The 18383-nt window shown below is 42.2% G+C and overlaps 1 protein-coding gene across 1 annotated transcript in view; it reads right to left on the bottom strand.

Annotated features, from left to right (window-relative positions):
* Positions 1-18383, bottom strand: part of ZNF827 (zinc finger protein 827) — a 256024-nt gene that overhangs the window by 210469 nt on the left and 27172 nt on the right. The window contains exon 2 of the mRNA XM_036764568.1: positions 14490-15503. Coding sequence (XP_036620463.1) covers positions 14490-15503 — 1014 coding nt within the window. The remainder of the gene's footprint in view (positions 1-14489; positions 15504-18383) is intronic.

The following is an 18383-nucleotide window of genomic DNA, read 5'->3' as shown; positions in this document are numbered from 1 at the left end:
ACAAGACGAGAGAGGTAAAGGGCCAGAGTGGGGCAAATATTGTCTCAAATTTTTTCTTTTTTTAGAAAAGAAATAAAGGAGAATTTGTAAATTTAGAGGTTAATGAGTTTGGCTTTAATTTATTAAAGAGCTGGTTAATCAGCCTCTAGGATAGGAATCAGTGATCATCGTTAGAACATAAACTTGTCGAGAGTAGGGACTGTTTCATCTTTTGAGCTTGGATTCTGGGTTGTCTAGCAAAGTGCCTGACACATAGCAGATGCTTCCTAAGTACTTGCTGATTGGTTGATCAAAAAACAGATTCTGCCAGTCTATCATCACTTCCGTCTTTGACAAGATTATTACACCAGTAGATCAATAATTTGCCAAGATTTTGGCAAAGAACCTCATGCTATCCTTGTGGACAGGATAGAGAGATGTAGACTAGAAAGAGGCATAGTTAGGTGGAGTGGACAAGGGCCAAAGGACTTATGCCAAAGTAACAATCATCACAGTGTTGGAATATCAATCTGGAAAGCGGTCCCTAGTAAAAAGGGGCAGCTAGGTGGCACAGTGGATAGAATGCCCAGCCTGGAGTCTGGAAACTTATCTTTTTGAATTCAAATCCAACCTCAGACACTTACTAGCTATACGATCCTAAGCTTAACCCTATTTGCCTCAGTTTTCTCATCTGTAAAATGAGCTGGAGAAGGAAATGGCAAACCACTCCCATATCTGTGCCAAGGATATCCCAAATAGGGTCATGAAGAATCAAACGATTGAGCAAAAACAACCATAGTGGCGTACCCCAGGGTTTTGTCCTTGGTCCTGTGTTGTCTCAACTTTTTTTTTTAAATCAGTGACACAGACAAAGGTACAGATGGCAGGCTTATCCTATTTGTAAGTGAAGTAAAAATGTAAAGGATAGTTAATAACTACAGGGTCAAGAGCCAAGATGATCTTGAAAGTCTAGAACGTCAGGCTGAACGCAGGGACATGTTAAATGTAAAGTTTTATGCTCAGGTTCAAAAAATCAATTTTATAGTACAAAAAGAAATGAAGAAGGCATGGGTAGAAGAGAGAACAGTCCATCTGAAAAAAGGTTTGAATAATTTAATGGACAGTAGACTCAACATGATGCAGCAGGGTAATATGGCAGCCAAAAAAACTAATGGAATCTTAAATTATATTAAGAGAAGCTTATTAATAGAAGTGGTCTGCAGCACTTTGCCCTGGTCAGACCACATTGGGAGTCTGGGGAAACCAGATTTTAGGAAGGACACAGATAAACTGGAAAGTTTCAGAGGAGGGTCACCAGTGAAGGGTCTCCTGTTATGACAATCACTTGAAGAAACCAAGGATGTCTGGAGAAAATTCATGGGAGGGAAGATGGTAGCTGTTTTTAAGCATACAAAGGGCTGTCCCATGAAAAATGGATTAGTCTTCTTCTGCCTGGCCCTAGATTGGTGGGTAGATGTCCTAAAGAGCTAGGTCTAGGTTTTAAGTAAGGAAAAACTTCCTGAACTAAGGATGCCCTGAAATGGAATGGACTGCCTTAAGGTTCCCCCTCACTAGAGATCAGCAAGGAAAAGCTGGATGCCGAAAAGTTGTGGGAAATGCCGTGGTTCTTCATCAGGTATCATTTCCATGACAGGACATGACAGGTACCTTCCAATTCTGAAATTCTATGATTCTCTTTGATGTTTCAGGGAAGTTATTAGGACATTTCTCTCTTGTCCTTCTCTGATGCCTTACTGTGAAGACAGAGGTGACCCTGGGTCCTCTCAGGATTTAGAGAAGAAATGAAAGTTCTAGCAAGTCCTATCCAGATTGAAAGGATTTGAGGTCAAGTAACTTTCCCAGGGTCACACAACTCCCAAGTTTATGAAGCCAGATTTGAACTCCAAGACTAGAGTTCTATCCGCTGTGCTACCTGTCTGCCCCAAATTTATGAGGATTATCCACTCTGATGTAGAAGGTGGTGCAATATACTTGGCATAAGAATGAAAAATTCACCGATCCTTTAAGTAATCAAGCTATTTGAAATATTCAAATCACACTTTTCTCCTTCAGGTTTGTTGAGAAATTTTATTACTAGTCACTAGGAGGAAATATTTTTACTTAGGTCTGGATCTGTGATTCCACTGATGTATGGAACTTCCAGCATGTAAACTGTCTACACCAATGCAGATCACAAGGTTATCCATAATTTATAATTCTAGAGAATTCATGGGGTCATAGATCAAGAGTTGGAAGGAGACTTAGAGGTCATTACTCACAACTCCTTTATTTTACAGATTAAGAAAAGGAGCCTAGAGGGATTAAGCGACCTGACCCCACCCTTACCAGTGATAAATGGTAAATGGCCAGAGAAGCTAGGTTCTCAGATTTTAAACCCAGCACACTTTCCACTCCAAACAAGAATTAAAAATAACAAAGGAAGCATTTACAAAGTTAAAGAAACCTGATTGGCTAACCTCCCACTGACCTCTTAAAGGCCTAGGGGTCTAAAGCCTTTCTAGGGCTTAATCTTTAGGAATTCCCTCTTGTTCATCTAACTGAAACGCTACTTTCAGGTCTCATCTCTAGAATCAGCAGAGCTAATCTCATCTTGGCTGGATGCAGGAGCAAGAGCAAAGGTTGAAGAGTCTATAAGGCAAAGCTTAGCCCTGTCTCAGGCAGCTAGGTGGCACAATGGATAGAGGGCTGAGCCTGGAGTCTGAAAGAATTCTCTTACTGAGTTCAAATCTGGCGGCTTCTGATAGTTTCTACCTGTGTGACCTTGGGCAAGTAACTTAACCCTGTTTGCCTTAGTTTCCTCATCTGTAAAATGAGCTGGAGAAGAAAATGGCAAACCACTACAGTATGTTTGCAAAGAAAACCCCAAATAGGGTCATGAAGGGTCAGACATCACCAGAAACAACTGAATAACAACAAACATCCCTATCTTAGCCCTTCTAAAATCTGATAGCTCCAGGCATGGGAGTCCCCAGTTTAAGGCAATAACTTCATTCTCATCCTGACCAACATCTTACCTCTCACCTCCAGAAAAGTCTTCTTCCTGGGTTTCAGGACCATGTAACGACTTCCTCTGCCCCCTCTCTGACTCAGTGGCTATGGGCCTTACTTATTTTTACTTCCAAAACAATAGCAAACTATGTTACTGACAGTTATACTCAGGTTGATTTAAAAACCTACCAGGAACCACATATTCACTTTAAAGTAAAACTCCAAAGCCACAAACTCATAGTGAAACTTCAGAGTTAAACTATAAAGATCCAGAAATAAGATACACACAACTAATATTTGTTCAGTTATACTTAGCCAAGGATCTAATACCGGTGGAAAGGTCAGGGGATAATAGGAGAATAGTTTTAGAATTGGAAGGGATGTGAGAGATCATGCCCAAATCCCTTATTTTATAGTTGAGGAAATTAAGAGCCAAAGAATTAAGTAATTTTCCCTCGGTCACACGGGGTAGGAATGGCAAGGCTAGAATTTGAACCGATGTCTCTGACTTCAAATCTAGCACTATATGCACTGCCTGATGAGTGGGGAACTTGAATTCTTAGTTTAAAGGATCCAAATGAGAGGATCAGAGATCCAGAGCTGGAAGGACCTTCTAAGTCACAGACCGTCAGAGTTAGAAGAAATCTTAGCCATCTCTTCAGACCTTCCACTTGAAGACCTCTAGAGATAGGGAGCCCACTCACCACCCAAGCAGCCCATCTCACTTTTGGACAACTCTCATTGTGAGGAAGTTCTTCCTCATATTAAGACAAAATCTCCCTCTCTATAGCTCCTGGGTCAGCACCCTGGGGCCCATGAAAACAAATCTAATCCTATTTCCTCAAGAGAGCCCTTTGGAAAGTGGAATCTGGCTATCATATCTTATCTTCTCTAGGCTAGAAAGCTTCTGAAGCAGGAAAGTAAAACAGTTACTAAAGTTATCTAGTACTCCCCAAAACATACTCTTTGATCCAGAGACACTGGACTCCTGGCCGTTCGTTCCACGAACAAGACACTCCATCCCTTGGCTCTCAGCGTTCTCTCTGACTGTCCCTCAGATCTGGAACACCCTCTCTCCTCTGTCCTGACTACTGACCTCCCTTGGCTTCCTTTAAGTCCCAAATAAAATTCCACCCTCTACGAGAAGCCTTCCCCAATCCAGTGCTTTCCCTCTTTTAGTTATTTCTAATTTATCCTGTATTATATCCTATTATATATTATACATATATTGCATATGTTATATCCTATGTCATTTACTGATGGTCTTATACAAATATATTTGTTTGCATGCTGTTTCCCCCTTAAGATTGTAAAGTCCTTGAGGACAGAGACTGTCTTTTGCCTCTTTTTGTATCCCCTGCACTTGGCACAATGTCTGATACATCACTGTTGTTCGGTCTTTTCAGTTGTGTCTGACTCTTCATGACCTCATTTGGGGTTTTCTTGGCAGAGTGACTGGAGTGATTTGTCATTTCCTTCTCCGGCTCATTTTTACAGATGAGGAAACTGAGGCAAATAGTGTTAAGTGACTGGCCCAGGGTCACACAACGACTAAGCATCTGAGGCCAGGTTCATAGCAAGTGGTTAATAAATATTTATTGAATTTTACAGATTTGGGAAGTGGGGCCCAGAGAGGTGATATGACTTGACCTCTGTCACAGGGATGGCAAAGTGGTAGAACCAAGATTCAAACCTAGGTCCACAACCCCCAAACCCTGTTCACTATACAATAACAACACTGATGTCTAGCATTTATAGAATACTTTAAGGTTTCCAAAGTGCTTTAACAAATAGTATCTCACTTGAGCCTCACACCAACCCAAAGAGGTAGGTGCTATTATTATAATACCCATTTTCCAGAAGAGGTACCTGAAGCAAACAGAAGTTAAATAATCTGCCCAAAGTCACACAGCTGGTATCTGAGGCTAGACTTGAACTAATGTCTTCCTGACCACAAATTCAGTGTTTTGTCCACCTAGCTATCCTCACGACTCCCATCATTCCCATTTTCAGAATCCAGTAACTGAAGACTTAGCAGTATCAGTAACAGAGGAGGCCACTTCAATTCTCGGACTTAAAAATACTTGTATTGCAAAGCTGATAAAATCACAGCTGGGTCTTCAACAATGGGCTGGGTTAATGCTCCTTGCCTGGACTACAAATTTAAGATATACTTAAGGAAAAAACCATTTTTTGGGGGGAAAGATAATGCTCTGAAATCCCATTGCCTTCAGGGTCCACTCAGTAACCTGGCATCCTGAAAAGTTTACCAGTCTTTTTTTCCCCAGAGTTCAAACTTGCCCTTAAATTTTTTTTTTAAATCTTCCATTTATATTCTTAAGTTTCCACAGAATAGAAGGTTCAAAGGAACTGAATCAATGTGTGACATTTATCTTTAGAGCAAATGGACATAATCTTCTCAACCCCATCAACTTTTAGAGGAACAGGCTGGCAGACTCTGAGAACTCAGGATCACATGAAAGTAACCTCTCCTACAAGGGGCACGAAGCTCTTGGTGGAGAAGAGATCAGCAGCTACAAAGCTACAGAGACTTCCAGCAAAATTAAACATACAATGAATGACCTGGCAAAATGAATCACCTTCCAGAGTCCAAATGGACTAAAAATCATTTTCTTTTCTTTTTCCTGCTATGAACCTCCTTTGACCTCCAAAAGGTAAAAAGGTCATGGAGCTGCTTCTGTCTAAATGACCAGGCCCAAGGTCAGCTCATTCCCAGCATGTCCCACAGTGGCTGTAACTCTTTCAGGCTTCCTTTACATATTTTCTGCAACATTTAAATAAATACCTCGAAAATTCTAATCCTCATGTGTCATTGTGTTGGTTAGTCGTTTCTCATTTTTTTGTTGTTGTCGCTTGTTTTTTTAAGGGAGTTGTGGGAGACAAACTGATTTCTCACCACTGGCTGCCCAACCTATCTTGAACAATCTGGAAAGGCAGGGCAAGTTTGTAAATAAGGAAGCAGGCATGCTTGGGGGCCCAAGAAAGGTAACATACCAGAGGGAAAGAATCCCAAACTTGGAGCCCAGACAGACCAGGGTTCAAATTTCACCCCTGACATTTAACGGTGCTTTAAATGACTACAGGTAGGTGCAGTAACTGTGGGCAAATCACCTGACCACTCTGAGCCTCAGCTCTCCTATGTAAATATGGAGATAATCAAATTGGTGCTAACTACCTCATGGGATTTTGAGGACGAAGAGAAAGGAGGTATATAAAGACCTCTGTAAACCTAAAATACTATATTTATTGTGATGACTGTTCCCAGAGCTTCTGACCTAAGAGGCACTGGGAGGTTTATTATAACAATAATAATAGCAGCTAAATTTATATGGTGCTTTGAGGTTTACAAAATGTTTTAGAAATATAGTAACAATCGTTATCATTTATAGAGTGCTTACTATGTGCCAGGCACTGGGCTAAACACCTTACCATTATTATCTCATTCGACCCTCACAACAACCCTGGGAGGTAAATGCGTTTACTGTCCCCATTTTACAGATAAGGAAACCGAGGCTAACAGAGGTTAAGGTGGTTTGCCCAATATCAATGTTTGAGGCTGGTTTCAAACTCTGGTCTAGGAGTTAAGAAACTTGGCATTTAAATCCTGAATCTGATACATACTAGCTGGTGTGACTACAGGCAAGTCACTGAACCTCTGGATGTTCTGAACAAGCTCAGATCAGGGCTGTTACTGATGGGCTCTTGATCTGCATCCGTGTTTTGAGAAGTTTCCACATTCAGGATTTCCTATGTGGATAACATCAGAAGACTTCCAACTCCTTCTCCCCGCCAGCCCCAAAAGTTGATTTAAAAAAAAAAAAACCATCAAGTTGAATCAGACCTATACCTAAGGCTTTCCCACTGATTCTATTTCATTTGAGAATGAGCCGGTACCATGTTTGAACAAAATGGAGAAAGGAAGAATGACAGCCGATCCCCGCCACCATGCTCCTCTGATCTGCTTATGCTTACTGCGGCCCATGGCCAAAGGTGGTGGCGTTTGGGTCACTACCGTCTTATACCCCTGCATTATGAAGATGAGTAACTAAAATTTAAATGTGTTCTTGTCTGCCACTTGACCAGCTGATGGGCCACCAAGTGGGGAAACAAAGGGGGAAAGGGAGCTTATATTGTTAGAAAATCCCCTAAACACTCTTTCTTGTTATTCTGGTTAAATGATTGGAAGCGGTGATCAGATGGTTTGAAATCACTAAACAAATGATGAGTCTCCATTCAGGCTATGTCTATATAGGCAAGGCAAAATAGAAAACTGAAGAATTGATTGCCAAGGGAAACAGCTCACCAAGTTGCCTGTGTTTTCCCCCTCCAGCAATCTTTCCTTCCAAGTTTTCTAATGAAGACTTTCCCTCAGGTCCCTCACATGCGACCAGGATAAAAAGTAACAGATGCAGGCAAAGTAGGAGAAAGATCTCCCATATTCGGTGGTGAAGGTCTAAGATTCAAATCCTCATGGCTTACTGCTACCTGTTCATTAATCTTAGGCTTCACCTAACCCAAGGGACCTAAGTTTCCTCATCAGAAAGGAGTGAAGCTAGGACAAAGATGACCTCCAGAGGTTCCTTCCTGCTCTCAGTCTTAGTCCCCTGATCTCTCCAAGTCCACATTTGAATAACTTTGCCAATAGAATCTTTTACTCAAAATTTGGTTTAGAATAGGGGAGCTGGAAAAGTTAGATATACATAAGGAAAATCAGCTATTTGGGGGCTATGGCGATCCAGCCTGAAAGCCTCCTTCTCTACATTTTTAAGTGGAGAATTATTTTTTCTCCATCATATTTAATTAAATGTTTTATGAAGACTTTAACATTGAACACCAATATAGCCAACTAAATTTGGTTAGTGAGTCTATCCATCTAATTTAATTCATTTCAAAGCATAAAAGTATGATAACAATTTTTCAGTCACCCCCTCTAAGAACTGGAGAACTCTTTTGATTTTTTTTTTTTTTGGCCAGAGGAAAATGAAAGACTGGATTCAATTTTTAAAAACAGATTTTCTATGAATCTTTCATGTTAAAGTTTGCTCACATGCCTGCTGGACTGCTGGCATGGCCAGTGTGTATAGAAATGAAAAGGACACACCCTTTGGCTACGGCAATGTCTTGTTAAAGTGAGAGAGAGAGAGAGACAGAAATAGAGAAACAGAGACAGAGAAAGACACAGAGACAGAGAGAGAGATACAGAGACAGAGAGACAAAGACAGAGAGAGACAGAGAGGAAGACAGAGACAGACAGAAAAACAGAGACAGAGAGAGAAACAGAGAGTCAGAGAAAGAAACAGAGAGACAGAGACAGAGAGAAAGATAGAGAGAAAGCAACAGAGACAGACGGAGAGAGAGAGAGAGAGAGACAGAAATAGAGAGACACAGAGAGAGAGGGAGAGACAGACAGAGGGACAAAGAGAGAGAAAAGAAAACAGCTGCACTTAGAGACCCTGCTTGTGATACCTTTTAGTCATCTTAAGGCAGAGTGATTCACTTGACTAGTAGAGTAAGAAACGCTATTTAATCATTTCTATTCATTCCAAGGCAGCTCCGAGGTACAGTGGCTACAGCACCAGGCCTGGAGTCAGGAGGACCTGGGTTCAAATGCGGCTTTAGACACTTACTAGCTGTGTGACCCTGGGCAAGTCACTTAACCTGTTTGCCTCAATTTCTTCACCTGTAAAATGAGGATGACAGTAGCACCTGCTTCCTAGGATTGTAGTGAGGACCACTGTCGAGATAACAATTGTAAAGCGCTCAGCGCAGGGCCTGGCGAACTGTTGTTGTTCAGAAAGTAGCAGCATCCAACTCTTTGTGACCCCATGGACCGTACTGCCCATGGGGCTTTCTTGGCAAAGATACTGGCATGGTTTGCCATTTCCTTCTCCAGCGGATTAAGACGGAGGTTAAGTGACTTGCCCAGGGTCACACGGCTAGTGTCTGAGGCCGCATTGGAATTCAGGTCTTCCTGACTCCAGGCCCAGCACTCTCTCCGCTGGCCATCTAGCAGTCTCCCACTTGGGCTTTATAAATATTACTTAATATCATTTCCTCTGAAGCATCTTAAGTCATCCAAAGCTTTCCTGTAAACCTTCAGCAAAGTGGAGTTGATTATGACCAAAAGGCAACTTCTTTGTCCAAGTCTTATCAAAATGAACTTTTACATAAATCCTAATCACCCAACATATTGAGAAAATAGACAAGAGGGGAACATCCTGCCTCCGATGGCGGCCAGCTGCGGGCAAGACACCCAACTTCTCCATAGAATGCTTGCTATTCTTATGGTAGCACTCTCAGCCCCAGCTTCCACATCTGTAAAATGGGACTGGTAGGAATACCTCAGAGGTTGGTGGTGAGGCCCATGGAGAGTGCTCTGCAAAGTTTAAAGCAACAGATGGCATCAGCTATTAGCAGGAACGAAAGGAGCAGCCGCAGAGGTAAGCGTATTTGCGAAATGCGTCTTCCTGTCCTCAGCCTTTCTAACCACCGCTGATTATTCAGATCATGACTCCAGTATGAAAGATTGATTATCTATTACAGCCAGCTAGGTGAGGAAGATCCGAATTTGAATCCTGCCTAGCTACGTGACAATGAGCTCCCTTGAACCTCTGTTTATCTCAGTTTCTTCAAGTGTAAACTGGAAGTAATAACAGCAACCCACTTGCCAGGGCTTTTCTGAGGATCAAACAAGATAATATCCATCAAGTGCTTTGCAAATTGTAAAGGCCCGGTTAAATGCTAGGTATTATTTTTATTATCCAAATCTACCGCTTTTCTTTCTGGCTTGCCTGAATTTTTGTATTTTTCCCCCAATAAGATCACAGATTAAGAATAGGAAGCGGCCTTAGAGGCCACTGAGTCCAATATCCGAATTTTACAGAGGATGAAACTCTGGCCCACAGAAGTTAAGTAGTAGTGTGCCCACTATCACAGAGGGACCACATGGTAGGGCCAGGATTCACACTCGGGGTCTGTGACGCCAAGTTCAGGGCTCTTTGCACTGTATCACCACCTTATTTTGTCAGCCAGCAGGCAAGAAAAGGAAAAGAAATGAAAACAACTCCACTCATCTTGGATGCGGCTACCTGAGGATTAAACAAACACCATTGTGAACTGTTTCTTAAGGACAAAAAAAGCCCCTGAAAAGTCCATCTGTCTATTTCTCTTCTATCATCATTGGGATAGAACTTTGCTGATAATAGAGTTTTGAAAATGATTACAAGCCAGCATATAATCAAATAGTAGTTTAAGTGGAAGCTACAATAAGCACAATGAATGTGGAAGCACTGGTTAAGAAGAGGTAATTAGTTACTATTTTGAATAGTTTGATGGGGTTTAGATGGTGGGAACCCCCTTGAACCCCACCCTGAATCTTCCCACTTGGTCTGGCTTTTCATGCCCAAATAGCCTAGCCTCTGGTTACCTCCTGGACTGTTTCCCACCCTTGATCCTATCAAAATATCTATACCCAAATCCGTTGTCCCAGCCCTCAAAGGTCTATCATCAGGTAGCCTTCAGCTACTTCCCACTCTTAATCCCATTCTCTTGGTTCCCCTCCTCAGACTCCTCCTCAAGATCCTCCCTAAACCCCTCCTCCCATCACCCCAGGACTACCCTAGATCCCTCCCACAATCTTTCTGTATGAAGGCGCTGATTCAATCTGGCCTGTCACAAATGGTGAGATTCAAGACTGTCCATTATGGCAAATCTTTAATAAACTTTGTTTTTCTCTTTGGCTTGAGTCGAATTCATTTGAACAGGACCCGGCGTGTTGGTATTTTGGGGTCTTAAGCACCCCTAACCTCAACATATGGTTCCCTGACCTCATCAAATCCACATGAATGATTGCTCCAGATCACCTAAAGGAGGCTGGCCACACAAAAAAAGAGTCTTTTGCAATGAAGATACCTGTATGTCCCACTTCCTTTTCCCAAGGTTTTATTCTCCAGAAAGGCTATGTTGCATTGATCTAGAAAATCATTCATTCAAGGGAAAGCTTAGTCACTGGTGTGCCCTCAGGGTGGCCATATCATCTCTCTTCCGGTTTTGTTTATAAATGGCCTAAGCTGTGTACTCAGGGTTCCATAGGAGTATATACGGAACTTGAGTGATTTTTTTTTTGTCAAGAATATTCCTATTTGGGCCACATCTTCATTGACATTATACATACATTATTTGTTCAAAGCTGTCTGTTTGCAATAGTACCCTTTCACACACACCCATACCCATGCCACCCTCTCCTCCCCCCCACCCCCCACTCTCTACTCAGAGGCATTATTCACCACTCGGGTACATCACTGCTCCTAGTCTACTGCATCTACTTTAGTATATTAATTGAGACTAAGGAATGGAGCCAAGTTGTTCCCAGACTCTAGCAGGTTTCTAAGACTATTGGCCCCTTAATAAATGCATGGTGGCAGTGATAGTGATGTTTCCATTGCAAGGGGCCCGTGACCCCTGACATGGTCACCTCTACCACCACCACCTACTCCAACCCTCCCAAACAAGGCTTCCCCAGAGAACAGGGGAGGGCTCCAAAGATAACAGGGTAACAGATTTATTGTTGGAAGGGCCCTTAGGGGTCACCAGGATCAACCCTCTCATTTTGAAAATGAGAGAACTGAGTTCTGAAGAAATTCAAGGAATTGCCCAGAATCCCAGCTAGTGTCAGAGGTAGGACTCAAAGCCAGGTTTTCCTGACTTCCACATTGGTACGCCCCCCTATTAAAATGGGAGCAGGGCTGGTCTCATTTTCCCTTTTTATACTCCCTGTGGTGTGTTCAGAATGTTAACCTGACCATCAAGTTAAGTATCAAGTTGCACTTTGTTCTTTTATAAGGCAACTACCACTCTTTATACCAGTGCATCTTTTTTGTGTCATGGACCCCGTGGCAAAGCCTGTATCAGAGTTTCTGGCCAAAACAGTCCCAGATTGATTTTTTGGGGGGGGGACTAGGTAAAGAGGCCATTCTCTGCCTCATTTCTTACTTAGCCTTAATGGGTGTTGCTTCAGGCAAACTGAGACCTGGGAAAGATCTTAGTTTACAAAGCAATCTCTCACTACATCCAGGGCCATCTCCAGTCATCATGATCTATGTGTAGCCACCAAATCCAGATGGCTCTGGAGAACGTGGGGCTGGTGACTTTACACAGAACCTCCCTCACTTAAATACAATTCACTTGCAAGTCATGGCATCATATTCCTGATGTCATGGTCCTCTTTGAGAAGGACAAACAGCAACACCAACAACAGTATACTCTCTGCACTTAGCACAGTGCTTTGCACACAGCGCTGAAGACATGTTTTTTTTTCATTCATCCCTTAATTCATGCGGCCACTGCACATATGAGATTAAAGCTGGGCCTCGATTTAGGCAGAGAAGGAGGAGATGAATTGCAGAGGGGCGCAGCCAACCACTACATCATGATACTTCTCAAAATAATGTCCAGGACTAACTGCCACTAATGTTATCAGCCTGTCCTTTGGTGTACTCTGTGTCTAAAACCTCAGGCCCCTTGCTGTGTGTCCTGACACACCAGACTTTCACATAGATACACAACAAAGCCATCCATAAACACCAGATTCCCCAGAGCTGCACTGATCTGCCACCAAGGGCTTACCTGTTACTATCCATCTGGTCAACAAATTCTTTCCACTCATAGGACCCAAGTCACATTAAGAGGAACAGCAAAGAGGCCCTTAGGCTCCCTGGTTTTACATACTGGCAGCCTCGGAGTAGGAGAAAGGCTGGTTCTCTCATTAGGGCTACTGCCAGCAGCTGATTCTTCCTTCATACGGCAGTGGGGGAGGGAAACTCACCTCCCCTGCCTCCCTGACTTCATAACACACAAGAACTTTGAGTCAGCATTCTAAGAAAGCCCCATTTAGGGATCAATCCTGAAGATTTTTCTCTGAGTAACTGAGTGGTGTGTATATTGTTGTTCCTTGTTAACAGTCCAAGCACAGTTGGCTTTTGATCCCCAAGTGCATTACTTTTAATTCGTGCTTCTTCACCTCTACTCAATTTACCCAATCCCAAAAAGGGGCCATCACCACCATCTTGACTTTTGTCTTGCCATTGGACTCCAATGACTCTGGAGCAGAGAGTGAGGCTGATGACTCTGCACAACTCTGCCTCACTTAAATCCAAGTCATTCACAAGTCAAGGCACCACCCTCATGATGTCACTGGTCCTCTTAGAGAACAAAGGACCACTACCAACAACAACTTCCTTTTCTAGTTTGGTGTAATATATATTCTTATGGAAACCTGAGTGTACGATTCATGCCATTTATAAACAAAACCAGAAGAGAGATGATATGGCCACCCTGAGGGCACACCGGTGACTAAGCTTTCCCTTGAATGAATGATTTCCTAGATCAATCCAACATAGCCTTTCCAGAGAAAAAAACCTGGGTTATGAATTTGCTACATGAAACTCCTTTTAGGAAAGCCAGCTAGGGGGATAGGGGGCTACCTTTGGGATCAGGAAGACCCAGCTTCAAGCCCTGACTCTGTCACGTACTAACTAGTGATCATGGGCAAATGACTTAACTTCCTAATGCCCCAGGCGGCTCTCTATGAGTATAAATTGCAGATGAGTTACAGAAGATGACCATCAACATCGGTAGAAGGAGTTTTTACACTGCAATATTCTGTCCTCCAACTGATAAATCACAAGCCTGGAAAGAAAGAGACAGAGAGACAGAGACAAAGAGACAGACACAGAGACACAGAAACAGAGAGAGACAGACTCAGAAACACAGAGCCAGAGACACACAGAGAAAGAGAGACAGAGAGAGACAAAGACAGAAAAAGAGACAGAGAAAGAAAAAGAGAGAGCCAATAAAGACAGAAAGAGAGAGTGTATTTATTAACTAATGATGGAAAATATCTAAAATCAGTTTCCTTTTTCTTAAGGAATTATGTAGGAATCAAGTGAAATAGGTTCCCGTTCTGTAATGTAACAAAAAGTGGAAACATAATAGTATATACTGTGGCAAATTAGGCCAGAGCAAGCAGCTGATTACACAAAAGTCCATTTGTGATGAAGGCAGCAGGATGCAGAGTTCTCCCTTGTCCAATATTTCAAAAGCACTGGTTTTCACATGTTCACTGATGCCATGTGCTCCCTGACAGTAATCCTTTGATCTTCCCCATTAAATATATTTTGTATGGACCTAGCCTGAACTTGGTGAGAGAAAAAAAAATTTCATTTGTTTGAAGGGGGAGGAGGGTTGTATTATAGAGCTCAAAGATATTTCATTACCTATCAAATATGAAGGCTTTGTTTGACATAACACATGAAAAGCCACCATACTGTTTATTTAAAGTGTTTTGTTTTCCTTTTCATTTTATTTTTTTTTGCCCCTACCCCAGCCTGGAAGAGAAACAATAAAATGAAGAGGACCTTAGGGAAAGTGACAAGCAAACCCAGACGTCTTGAGCAGGATGGCTAAAATCGAAGATCCCTTACCTGGATTGGTGGGTTTTGAAACCCTTCCCTTCGGTACAGGGAGCAACAATAACTCCAAGGACTGGGGTGGGGTTCCTTTTTCTTGTTTTTTCTCCAAAGGCTGAGGTGGCGAAGGATCTTCAGGCACCAGTGAAGACTTCTCGGCCAGAAGACTCCCAGCAGCTCTTGCAGCGACTTCTTTCAGAAGAGCTGCTGAGGAGGTCATAGAAGCCAGAGAGAGAAAAGAGCTGGCAGGGGGAGGGTGCTCCTGCCCAGGGGTCAAGCTTCTCTCACTCACTTTCTTGGATAAAGCTGCCAAAGTAGAACTGGCGGACTGGGAGCTGAACGGTGAGGGGAAGGATTCAAACCGCATGGTCTCCTCAGTCCGTGTGAGAGATTTGTCCTGGAGTACGGCATTGGCTGCTGCTTTCAACTTGAGGATGGCGGAATCCGGTGACAAGCCGCAGGTGTTGGTTGAGTTTGGCAGCCATTTGCCTTGATTCCATATAAAGCGGTTACCAGCAATGTATTGGTCATTCTGTTCTTGCTTCTCAGCCAGCTTCCTGGCAAGAACACTTAGTTGTTGGGCATGATGAGATGGTGGAGAAAAGGAGAGATTTGAGCCAAGGTTGACTGGAGATTCCACACGGCCATTGGAGGTGACTGTGGCATCTAGCTTGAGGGAACCAGCCTCCAACAGCCTCCTCAGATTGCTGCTCAGGGGCTTGTTGGAACCAGGGGGGTCATCGTCACACAAAGAAGACACACCAGGAGAAAGGTGACCTTGACACTGTAACGGGTCTCGTAGGGCCTCACTTTCCAGAGCTATCAGCTCCAAGGTATTGCTACTGGGGGTCGCACTTCCCAAGGAAGTGTCTGGGGAAGTCGATTGCTCTTGGATTCTGTCCTCAAGAGACAGTTTATAATTCTCCTGGACTTCTCCATAGGATGCTTCTGAAGGGGTCTCCGAAGAGTTTCCAAACCAATGTTCTTCCTCACTAAGTTCTCCTTCTGCGTCTTCCTGTCTACTACCATCTGGAGGAATGAAGAATACCAAGTTTACTTCTAATGAGCAATACATGTCTAAAGACATTAAAATGAATTGTTCATATGCATCAGAGTCTTCCCTTCCACCCAAGAACCAATTGTGATGTGGGAAATCACTTTAATTAGGTGCCTGAAATCTTAACAAGATGATTGTAACATGACTAAGTCCAATTTGACAGATATTTATTGATTACCTACTAATGTCAGATGCTGTTCTAGGTGTTAGGTGATTGGAATGGCACAAAAATCTACTGACTATTTTCTGACTCTACTCACAATCTATTTGACTCTACAGACCAAGATTCCCTTCTCTGGTCACCACTTCCCCATAAGTGTTGTCTTCTCCCATTAGGATATAAGTTCTTTGAGGAAAGACTTTTGTATTTTCAGTGCCTTAGCTCAGTGCTTGTCACACAGTAGGCCCTTAATTAATATAAAAGCTCTTCCTTCCTTCTTCCTTCTTTCCTTCCTTCCTTTCTACTTTCCTTCATTCCCTCCCTCCTTTTCTCCTTCCTTCCTTCCCTCCCTCCTTTCCTTTCTTTTCTTTCTTCCTTCCTTCCTTCCTTCCTTCTTCCTTCCTTCCTTCCTTCTTTCCTTCCATAACCACGAGACCATTTCTACCTCTTATGGAGTTTACATTTTTCTGGGAAGATGCAACACACATACCATGTAATTTCAAGTGGGAAAGAATACTAAGGAGGGAATGAGGTTGGGGAGGGGGAAGAAGCCTGTCAGTAAAGGATTCATGTAGAAAGGAGCACCTAAGCTGAGTCTTAAGTAGAACCAGGGATTCTACAAGGTGGAGCAAAGGAAGCCTAGCATTCCAGGAATGGGAGATAGCCTCTGCAAAGATGTCTATCAAGCATAGCTAGTAGGCCAATTTAGCTGGAATATATAGTGCCTAAAAGAGAGAAACAGGAAATAAATCTGGAAAGGTAGGTGGTTGACTCCATCTCATGCATTTAGTCCAAGGAGATCAAAGCCAGAAAAATCCTGCATATACCAAAATATTATCAGCAATGTTTGTGATATCCAAAAGCTAATGGCCGAATAATTATGACTATATATATATATATGATATATATATATATGAATATAGTTGGTTATTATTGCACTATGAGAAATTATGTATGTGTGGAATTCAGAAAAACTTGGGAAGGGTTGTATGAACCGATGCAGAGTAAAGAAGGAAGAATCATAACATTACAGATAATGACTAGAATAATGTGAATGAAAACAGTAGCAAAATGCAGCTGAACTAAGATTAAAGGGGAGGGCCATTATTGACTTGGAACACTTCATTACTCTGGGCTCGAAGTGGGGAGCTATGGGCGCCAAATTTTATCTATGTGGCTGCTTAGTCCTTTTCTTTGTGACAAAGGAGGATTATAGGAGGGGAAAGAGGAAAATTCTGGGACATAAAAAAGGCCATGAAGACACTGCTTAAAACCAAAGGACTGTTAGTTTCTTTACATAAATTATACTGTTCTCCGGTTTATTTTTTTTTCCTTTTTTTTTTGTTCTCCACTTTAAAAAGAAAAAGAAAAGTGGGCCCCAACTTGTGGAATGTCTCAGCCATGCTCAACAGTATTTTCTCTCAGGAGCAATAAAAAGCCACTGAAGAGTTTTGAACAGGGAAGTGGTCAGACCTGAGCCTTAGGAATAGCAAGTATTCGGTAATACGGAATAGTCCAAGTTTAAAGCCTTCTAATATCCTGTTATAATTTTCTATCTGTCTTAAAGCCATTTTAAAATAAATTTAGAGGGAAAGTAGATTGTTTCAAGAGAAGGAAGAAACTGGCAAAGAAATAAATAAATGATAACAGAGTTATTGCATAGAAAGAGCTTTTGGTAAACCCTGATATGTTATATCATGAGCTATGAAGCTGGCAGTGATGAAGACCATTTGCTAAAAGGAAGAATGATGCTTTTAGTTTTATTTTAATATTAAAGACGCAGCCCATAGTGGGAACAGCACTAACAGTCAGAAGACCTAGTTTCAAGTCCCAGTTCAGCTACTTAGCGACCTTATATGGTGTCGGACAAGTTGGACAATCATAGATTGAGAGCTGGGAAGAACTTTAGAGATCATCTAGTCCATCCCCCTTGTTTCACAGAGGAAGAACCTAAGACAAGCCTAAAAAAGGTCGAGTGATCTGGCCAAGTCACATTGTCAATGAACCTCAGCTGCTCATGTGTGGAATGAGGATGCCCCACTCCCCCTCACACACACACCAGATTTGTCTCACATGCTTCACAATGTTGTTGTAAGGAAATGACAGAACATATATCAAAGTTCTCTGAATATTACACAATGCTATGCAAATGTAAAGAAATTATATTGTTAGCATTATTCAGGGAATCGCATAAAGTCAGAGCTGGAAGGGTCCTTAGAAACAAAATATTAGCCTTGGAAGGAATCTTAGAATACAGAATGTTAGAGCTGGAAGACAAACCTTAAAACATAAAATGTTAGTATATAAAATTCCAGGGCTAGATTTCACCTTGGCACCTAGATTTCAGAGCTAAAAGGGATTTAGCTCAACTCCAGAGAGAAGGAATACAAGCCATAAATTACTTCAAGTAACCTGGCAAATAACACCTCCAAAGTTATTCATGTTGATTTTCTTATGGTCTCCAAAACTGACACTTAATAGATGTGTGGTCATAGGCAAACCACTTAACCTTTCTGGGCCTCAGTCTCCCCACCTGTAAAATGAGGGTGTTGGAATTGACAGCCTCTACAATCCTTTCGAGCTCTAAATCTATGATCCTATAGATAAATGTTATAGAAAGCTACAGGTTGTTGCCCATTCATGGCACAAAACTTCTCTTCAGTTATTTTCAGACCCACTCAGTCCTCCATTG

This window comes from Trichosurus vulpecula, chromosome 6 (genome assembly GCF_011100635.1).
Source record: "Trichosurus vulpecula isolate mTriVul1 chromosome 6, mTriVul1.pri, whole genome shotgun sequence".
NCBI classification, from domain to species: domain Eukaryota; kingdom Metazoa; phylum Chordata; class Mammalia; order Diprotodontia; family Phalangeridae; genus Trichosurus; species Trichosurus vulpecula.
The sequence above is the reverse complement of the archived record's forward strand: the minus strand, read 5'-3'. Positions and strand labels throughout refer to the sequence as shown.